This window comes from Cydia strobilella, chromosome 8, assembly GCF_947568885.1.
Source record: "Cydia strobilella chromosome 8, ilCydStro3.1, whole genome shotgun sequence".
Classification (NCBI taxonomy): domain Eukaryota; kingdom Metazoa; phylum Arthropoda; class Insecta; order Lepidoptera; family Tortricidae; genus Cydia; species Cydia strobilella.
This window is the reverse complement of record NC_086048.1, coordinates 8,855,778-8,866,106: the sequence shown is the minus strand read 5'-3', so window position 1 is coordinate 8,866,106 and position 10,329 is coordinate 8,855,778. Positions and strand designations below refer to the sequence as shown.

General features: G+C 37.5%; 1 protein-coding gene across 1 annotated transcript; it reads left to right on the top strand.

The window, feature by feature from the left end:
• Positions 1–6,516: 6,516 nt before the first annotated feature.
• LOC134743558 (uncharacterized) lies at positions 6,517–8,285 on the top strand. Its single transcript, XM_063677061.1, has one exon. The coding sequence runs from the start codon at positions 6,552–6,554 to the stop codon at positions 8,280–8,282; it is 1,731 nt and encodes a 576-aa protein (XP_063533131.1). The 5' UTR covers positions 6,517–6,551; the 3' UTR covers positions 8,283–8,285.
• Positions 8,286–10,329: the final 2,044 nt, after the last annotated feature.

Here is a 10,329-nt window from a genome sequence, read left to right as displayed (position 1 = left end):
ACGGACGAGAATGTGAAATATGTCTAGCGTACGAAGTTTCCCAAAAACAGTTTTCCTAAGGAAGATATAATTGTAGTCTTAAAAAAATGACAACATTTGTGTTTTCGACAGCGATGGCCATAAAGTACCATAACTTCCGTTAAAAATATCGCATTGGAGTAAACTTTTTCTTGCATTTAACGTTGTTAAATACATTATTAAAAAACATGAAAATATAAAAAAAATACCTACCATGTTGTGTCATTCCGCATACGTTGGTAATAACTATTTGCTTCAAAGTTCAAAGGCGGTGCAGCAAAAACGCATTAGGCACTCGTAATAGGATCAATTCGATCCGTTATTGAGGTAAGACATTAAAATGGCTCAAATAGTACCTATGGTCGATTCTATCAAATGGTATCATTTGTCGCAAGAAAGTATATGAGGTAGGTATGGTCGAGCTTGGTATCGAATGAAATCATCGGGGTCATCCTGAATCGGCTATCAAGATGTTTCCAGCGAAAACTACAACCGAGCAGTTCTGTGTACCTACTTAATAACAATCTTGAATCACGCTATCAAGATTTTTCATTGAATAATGACCTGAATCAACCCAATCATAGAGAAATTTATAAATAAGTAAGCATAAGTTTATTTCGTATTTTATGCTCATCTTCACGAATTCTTTTCTATTAGCATTATTTGCAGATGGCGTCTCCCTCCTTTTTAGTTTTAATAGAAACGAAAACTACAACTCATACTCATAATATTTTTTAATACAGTTGCTCTAAAAGTGCTACTTTTCGTGGCTGTTTAGCGTGCGGAAAGTTGGTTTTCGCAAACTAGTGCTTTTTACTTTTCCAATTTTTTTAAATTTTTACTTGTTCCAATTCATGACTACTTATTGATGAGTGTTAATATTAGTTTCTTTTAAACGTCGTAATCAACATAAAGACCTACTGTTAATTTTATTTATTTAATTTTATTTATTTATAAATACGTTTACACGACTTTACAGTAAACCAATACGTCATGAAACTAACACATAACATGTTAATGTAAGAATACAAAAAAAATATGCATATTTCATATTTTATTACTTACCTCTTCATCATTATTATAAGTATTATAACACGTTTATTTTTCAATGTTGAAAAACCGTTCTTAATAAGTTGTCTGAATGGAACGGAACGCCTGTCAAAAGAAGAGGCGTATTTTCTTACTGCAAGAATGTTTTAAGTTTCCAATTCGATATTGTTTTTATAAATATACGATACACAAATAATCGTAAATAACGATATTTAGGTAATAATAGTACAATGTTTTAATATTTACAATTGTTTCTGTCCTATAGAACATGCATTTGAAAACTTTCATTGAAGTGGGTTCAATATAACAAGAAAATCTATTCTAGTCGAATAAAAGCTAGAAAAACACTTCTTCATAATGTCAATGTCAATGATGTCACAGAATGAATAATATAAAAGTTTCGAATTCCATTCCTTGCTTGCTTTTGCTGCTTTTCTTATTTTTTCGCAACTGTATTAAAAAACGTCGTTCGATACACGTGAGGAAATGTCATTCTTCACTCGTCCCGAGTCTTGCCAAGATATCTCGGGACTCGTGAAGTAATGACGTACTTTCCGCACTAGCATCGAAATGTACTAAACCAGTGGATGCGCGACCATAATCTCACAATAAACTCTAATAAAACCAAATTAATCCAATTTTATCCATATCAAAGAACACCATTACAATTAAAGGTGACTCTCCATTTGTAACTACCGCTGCACTGCAGTTGCGACGTTACGCGGTGCCGCACTACTGTAGCAGCACGACTGCGGCTGTTGCGGCGTGCAGTCGCGACAGCGTTCGTTGATGGCTTGTCAATGTCAAGTCATATAATGTCAGCCGTACAAATAAAATACTAATTTACTTTTGTATTTTTTACGTGAAGAAGCGAGTGACGATAATGCTACATGCTACATGAAAAAGAAGACCAGTTTGCCTTTCTACAATAGTCAGAGTCCGACGAAGGCAGCTACGCAATATTAATAAAAAATCTGATATTTAATGGTGATCCTTTATTCAGATAATATTGCCGATTAAATGAAAAGCAATTCAACATTGAATGAGACTTAATAATTGACGAAATACAATCAAATTACTCAAATAAAATTAATGCAGAGGAAAAATTATTCTTAACATTAAGGTAAGTTCACAATGTGAAATTTTCTTCCCCATCCTCTTGCCTAAATGCGTAACCACCGCACACAGCAATCCGAAGGAAACGGGACTCATGGAGTTCGTGATATATACGGGGGGAGTGCGCACTTGATCCACCTGCATCACGTATAGGTACTCGGCCGTCAGAAACGTGCGGCTGGATTTAGAAGTCTGTAATAAACGTCCCCTCAAAACCATGCCAGGTAGGCTCTTTTAGCAGGCCTTTTATTGATTTCTGCAAAGTGATTCGTGGGTTCTGGAGATGACGATGCGACACGTAAGAATAAAATTATCCAATGGTGGGCAGGCAGTCGTTCGGTGTTAGCAAAATATTACAGATTTATCTTTCTAAGTATCCATATTAAGCCAATTTTACTTTCTTTAGGTACCAAACAGTGAAGTATGATGAATAAAATAATTTGTAATTTACACTTCATATTGTCCAGTTGCAGGTGTGAATGGGCGACGGCACTCTATGATATGACCGCACCATCCATATAAAACTTGACGGGCGAGACAAGAAATCCTTTATGAAGAAAGATATTTCCCTCACCTTGGCCGATAGAAAGAACTTTTAATAAATTAATTTGAATAATAAATGGTTTCCTCGTGTTGGTGTGAAGAATTACGTGTTGCACTGTAACACAGTTTGTTTAACCCTCATGCCTTGAGACCTCCGCAACTGTCAATATTCTAAATTTTAAACCATTCGCTTCTCTCGTGGTTCAATTTTGTATCGTTTCGTATGTTTGGATATCAATATGTTACCATGAGGTATTAAATAACATCTTTGCCCCTTGTAATAAAAATAAATAAATAAATCTGCCTTAAGTTATATACCTTAGTTTTATTGGATGTATATAATGTACAAATTTCTAGAGAAGGCGGAGAATGTAAAGTTATAGCAAGAATAGTGCCTGGGCGTGAGCATAGATTTAATAATAAACTATACAATTATTTTCTGGATCAACAAGAGTAGAACCTAAATCAACTTCAACTGAATGCTACTAAACAAAGCCCTCAATGTCAACCTTACGTGCAGAACATGTTGAACATATAATGTATACACTTTTTTGGGAAACAGGTTTTTCGTAAATTAATAAAAAAGTAAAAAATAAGATGTTTTATTTTTCACAACTCTTTATTAACTTTAGTTTTGTCCGCCATGATCGTGATATCAGCAGCTTGAGCCTTGAACTGCAACTTGTAGGTACCTGGAAATTAGAAATTATCTTTTCAGTTTCATGTTGTATTTTGAATATAACTATGTATTTTTGTATGTATATGATTTATTGCTTGCAAGATGGTTATAAGTTACATATATGTATGTCTGTTTGTTGAATTTAACTTCAAATCAGTAAAACGGAGCTAGTAGCGGACAAGCTGTGTTAAACGGTTTGTCTTTAGATATTCTGGCCACATCATCACAGAAAATAAATAGGTAATAGTGACCCGACCACCAAAATGGACTTTTAAATATTCGTAGTAAAATAATATTAATTTTATACTTACATCGACGTGATCCTCACAGCAATATTGTGTGTAACACTTGAAGTATTCCATTCCACATTTACTTCACGACAACACCGTCTTTTACGTAGGTCTTCGCGGACTATAATTTTTGTAAATCATTCCCACAAGTGGAAACAAGGTTTTTGATATATTAAGCAATCAAAATCTACTGTTTAGGTATTAAAAATTATAAATCAAATCGTAAGAAACTAGCGGTTTAACTGAATTTTTTTATTATGACAATTGATGACAATGACATCTTTGACAATTACGTGAGTGACGGATTTATTTACTATGGTTCGATAACTTTTACTATACGATGACATTATTATATTCAGCCTCGCGAGAAGGTCAAACTAAGGTCATCAGTATATTTGTTGAAATATCTTCAATCCTCGATTATTATATCGCAGCAAATGTCGGAAACTGTTTAAAAACCTAATATCTCGAAATGGTTTTCGAAATAGAACATTAAAAAAAAAATGAACAATCCTAATTAGAGATTGGATTTTGCAAGTAGTGAGTGAGAAGTGCGACTGTGTGCACGTTTTCCCCCGCAAAAAATGGCAGAACGATTTGTACGGTAAGATATCGCTTGGGCTCCTCCCTTCCGACGTGTCGGAAGCCGGTGTTGCTCGAAGGGTTTGCCAGACTATAGTTAACTTCCGAATTTGACACTCTCTTTTTCGGACCTATCATTCTAGTTTCCTAAATGGCTTTGTGATACTCGTATGGCTCAATATAGATTAGCAAAAAAGTTTACAGTAGTACTACAGTCGCCATCAGATATGTCGGAGCGACCGAGGTGCTAAATATATCTGAACATGCACTCTAGCGCCTTGACAATAAAGGCGTGTTCAGATATTTGTGAGCTCCTTGGCCGCCCCGATATATCTGCGATATATGGTGACGGTACCATCGGGGTTGTTTATCCGTGGGTGTAATAACTCCTTAGAACGTAGTGGTTATATCCTCTTTGCTTAGAACTACTCATATCTGTGACCCAAAGACATTTCAGTGCAGGTGACAGATTTGACGTGCGGTCTGCAGCCGCAGTTGCAATAATACACTAAATACGCAAAAATGGCCATGCTACGTGCAGTCGGCCTTGTCATTTATTTTACTATAGAAATTGACAATAACACCGACGTGTCGGAGCAGTAGTGCAGCTGCGGTTGGGAAAACGTTAAAATCACCATATTACGTGCAGTCGATATCGTCATTCATTTTACTATGGAAATTGACAATAACACCGACGCGTTCAGGCCGCTGCAGTAGTGTCGGAGCAGTAACGCAGCTGCGGTTGAAAATGGACAGTCACCTTAAAACTATCACTTAACAAAACAGATATTGAGGAAGTAGATCATTTCACTCTTAGGTATTACTCTTGATAACCATATTAATTTTAAAACTCACATTATAGGTATGCACTAAAACTAAGTTATCCCAGTTTCTATATGGAATTTTTACGCTTCGCAAAACTACAAATTTAACAACAGCTCTAACTGCCTACTATGCCTTTACAAATTCATGGTTACGATATGGGACCTTAACATGGGGTAACGGTACTGATCCACACGACTTATTTGTGATGCAAAAAAATGCATTCGTGTATTAATGAGAATTCGAAATAGGGATAGTTGCAAACCTCATTTTATTAAACTTGGCATACTTACTCTACCATCTACCTATATCATTAACCGAATAAAAAATATTTTTTAAGAAAAAAAACCGACTTCAATGGGGGATGCCGTTGAAAGATTACTCATTGCTGATGGTGCACTCTTAGATTCCAGACAATGAAATTAAAAAGACAGCATCTTTTGCCTAATTATGTAGAAAACTAAGTAAAATCACCCACTTTTCTATTAGCATTTCGTTTCTGTAAGGGTCGCAGTTCTAACCTAACCTATTAACCCACTTTTTTGATCTGATAGCATTTCGTTTCTGTAAGGGTCACAGTTCTTACCTAACCTACTTTTCTAATAGCAGTTCTGTTTTGTGAGAATCGCAGTTCAAAGCCACCCACCCACCTAACCCACTTTTCTAGTAGCATTTCAGATCCGAAACCGAGTCCGTGTCCGGCTGTCCGGGTCCAAGTTTGGTCCCGAGTTCGGTCTGGGTCCGAGTCGGGGTCTGGGTTAAAGTCCGGGTCCGAGTTCGGTCCGGGTCCGGGTCCGAGTTGGGGTCCATGTCCGGGTCCGGGTCCGAGTCCGGGTCCAAGTGGGTCTGGGTCCATAACGAAGACAACAAATCGCCAAACGTGAACGTGAACTATGTGTCATTGAAGAGTTCCATTCTGATCATCATCAGCAGTTCCACTTCATCAAATGTCACTTTTTTTAATGGAAATGCTGGATTTGTTGATGACGTGACACATATATTCATTTCGGGCAAAAAGAAAAAAATCGTGCATAGAAGGGTTAAAATAGCGAGTTAGAGTTCTCAGTAAAAAAATATTAACAAATAAATAACGGTTTTTTTTTAAGTGAACCCGGTACAAAAAATCTAATATCTATAAATGCTAATATCCAGTAAACAATGGTTACGTAATGCGATAAAAAACTCATAATTACCCTTCTGTTCCAAATGCAGTCAATTAAGAATTGTTAGTCATCGAAGAGATAACGACTGCAATATGTAGAGTGATCAGTTGGTTATCACTGATTTTTGTATAGCGTGACACACTGTGCGCTTATTTCATACAAATGACTTGTGCAGGATTACAAAGCTGAGCTGAACGAGTATAAGGCTAGGCGTAACTCAAACTTTTTCAAATGCCTTTGAACAACACCCAGTTGTTCATCAACGACAATTTCCCATTTATAAGAAACATGAGCAAGATAGCTGCCAAAATTGCGTTTTACAATTTTGAATGGCGATACGTTGCTTTGGTGATGTTTAACAATATTAACTTAGTCGGTATTGCGTCATTCTTGAGCCATTACAAGCAGTCAGTTGTGGTGAAAATGGGAAAAATTATACCTTACCACCGAGCTGTGATACCACAGTTCGTGTTGCTCGGTCAGACATCTTCCGAATTAGCAGGTATGCTTCAGTGGCTAGCCCAGAACCAGTATGATACAAATGGAAAATTTGTCATCCTGTGCTATTCAACTGAAGATAACACATGCAATGAAAAAGAAATCTTTGAAATGTTATCGAGTGTTTTAATTGTAAATGTGTTATTTATAAAAGGTTCTCTTGGCGACGAAGAGCCCACCGTATTGTCCTACTTTTTTATTTTACCAGAGAAATGCATGAATAGCGAACCTGTTAAGCTAAACATTAGTTTGAACTGCCCAAATGATACTTGTTTCAAATCTGCATTCCCAGAAAAGTTTTCGAATATGTATCAGTGTCCTTTTATTGTTTCTACATTCGAGCAACACCCGTTCATGTATTTGAGCAATGATAGCGCGCCACAAGGTAAAGATGGTGATCTTTTGACTTTAGTGGTGGACATTTTAAACGCTTCACTTGTCATAATAACGCCGAAGGAAGGCAGTGATGGGGGCAAATTAGTGAATAACAATTGGACAGGATCTCTCGGCGATGTATTCAACGGCCTAGCTCACGCTTCGATGTGCTCCTCTCCGCTGTCTCCAACTAAATATGCGAATTTTCAAATTTCTTTTACATACAGTTCTATAGATTTAGTGTGGGTTACGGGTTTGCCCGCCCTCAAGCCGGCCTGGGAAAAGCTGTTATATCCATTTGAAATGACCTTAAGGGTCATAATTTTCTTCCTGTTTATTGGGATAATTTTGACGAATACTTTTACTAAGACGCGTGCTTGGAGAAAAGCTATATGCGCCCTTAGAATTAGCCCGCCGAAGTCGAACCTACTGTTTTATTCTTGGATTATTTTTATGGGTCTGCCTATTGTTAGAATGCCCTCGAAGCCATCTCTTCTAATAGTGACCGGACTCTGGATTTGGGCTAGCTTTATTATCAGGACGGTGTACCAGGCGGAGCTGGTAAACATTATGAAACAGCCTATATATGAAGAGCCGTTTGAGACATATCAAGATGTCTTGGCAACCAAAAAACCTTTTGGAGGTCTTTCTATTTATAAGGAATACTATTCCGACGATAAATACGTTTATGAAAATTATATTGAGAAAAGCTTATCGGAAGCACGCCAAACTACAGACAGGATATCAAATGGATCATTTGATTTCATGATCGCTATGAAAAAAGAGTCGATTTATTTCAGATTAATGGAATTTAAAGGTACAAGGCAAGTGCAAATAATTCCTAATAAGATCGCAAACAGCCCAACCGTTATGTTTTTCAAGAAGTTTTCCTTCTTAGCTACTCCTGTGAGTCGCATCTTGAGTGTTACTTTGGAAGGAGGGTTCAGTCAAAAGATGTATTCACGTATCTTCGCAAGGGCGAATTCATTTCTTCGCCACTCGAAGAACCAAGGCCCAGCTCCGCTACGGCTTGAACATTTCATGGGTAGTTTCATAATCTTGCTTGCCGGTTGGATTCTTTCTGCTATTTTCTTTGCCGTTGAAGTAATATGTGGAAAAATAGTTAATGCTAATGCCTATTCTTAATTAACACAACTGGATTACTTGTGTTTATACTGCTTCCTGTATTTTTTATATAACTTAGTTTAGATATCTCGGTACTCGTGAAGTAATGACATACTTTCCGCACTAGCATCGAAATGTGCTATTTTATGTTTTTAAATCACTACGCATATTTAATGTAAATATAGCTTTCATATTGTTTAGTCGCTAAATTTGATTACAAATTACAACACTTACCCAACTTTGTCACTAAGGTTATTGTACTTGTAATAAAAGTAATGGTACTTACTAAGTTAGAATTTAAAATATCGATGGTTGTCCATTTTTATTTTTCTTACCTCCTTCCAATTGTCTTGTACTTACAACAGAATATTGTCTATTTGCATATTATGCACATTATTTATTAATAATCAGTATAGAATCAACGCTAACTTTGCACAATAATAAAGTGAGGAAGTGTCATTCAAGATAAACGTCACATTATCATAGACATTTATCATTCATGAGTAATACGAGTAACACTCACACGGTTAAGGGAAGGATGGGTAGTTACGAACACCTAAAGGAGTTTTGGAATACCTAAATAAAAAGATAGTATTTATAGGTTAACTGTTCTGCTTCTTTTGAAAGGTAAATTATCGTTCTTTAAACTACTACAATCAACAGTATTAATTTCTCTTTACTTAATCAACTTTTATAACAATAACAAAACGTCTTAGTGTTCCTGTTTATCCGACACAGGTCGGGCAATCACGAACACCTAATGGGATAGTTAAGATTGTTCACATTTGACACTAGCCTAAATGAGATCATGCACGACAGATTAGTCAGGATTCAACTTAAATTTTAAAAACGTACATATTGCTGGGCAAAAATCACAACGTTAACCAAGTGAAGACGATTGCCCCTCTGTACACTTTTTATTGGTCCATTTTAAACAAACTAAAATGAAGAATTACTTTTTTTAAATTGAGAATTAGTATCAAATGGAGAATAGCTTTTAATTTTAATTAACAAGTGAAAGAGCCGATTTTTGTTCTACACTACCGCTCAAAAGTATTTAAATTTTCACCATACCATTGTATACAACAATTATTTTCCAAATCATACTGTTCGATCGCAGGCAAATGACTCTCTTACATGTTGGATTGAATTTAGGTAAATATATTGAGCCTCAAATTGTTGTCAAAGACATCCTTTAAAATTTCGAGTTTACTTTATGCAACGATTTAATTAAACCCTTATGTACTAGAATACAACAACAACAATTAAACTTCCAACCACTTCCCTGAAATGTAAAACATTACTCCTAAAAAGTGTCTGGGGAAAGGATGGTTGTAGTACCTATCCCCTTATTAAGTAGTTATTTTTGGAGTCGATGCGCACAAACACTTGGCTCCAACTATCTATTACGTATACATAATATTATAAAGTAATTAAAATGAATACCTACGTGCGCATTTATCAGGTTTACTACCCATAACCTAACCTACCCTTTTTTTTTTTTGTTAGGAGGGAAAAATGCATTACGCATACCACCCGGGTGCGGGGGGTGACCCGAGTGGTTATGTGGGACTCCCGTCTAGGCTAATGAGGCCCTCGGTGTACCCACTAAAAAACCCCCCATATGCCGCCTCGCCGCCCTATTGGTGGGGTTACAGGAACGCTTGCGCTTGTCATCTGCGACCCCACCGGCGGCAGCCGCCCACGAGCGCGGCTCCTTCGCGGATGCCCGAAGGCCCTTCACGCTAGGCGCGCCAGATGGTAAGACGCGCCTTCCTCCTCGGCTTCCATTCTGTATTGTAGCGGACCCCCCCGAGCCCGCCACAAGGAAGCCACGGGCGCCAGGAATTTCCCCGGCGCCCGGCGACAGATCAGGTCTATGGTTCTGCCGCAAAACCACAACTCGGCTGCAGAGGACAGGGAGAACGGCACAACGTAACACCGACACTCCTCTTCCTCTGCAGCCCCACCAACGCCGCTACAGCGGAACGGCCCCGCCAAGTTCGCAGGGGATAGGGAGAGTGGCGCATCGAAATACCATCACTCCTCTTCCCCTGCGATCCCACCT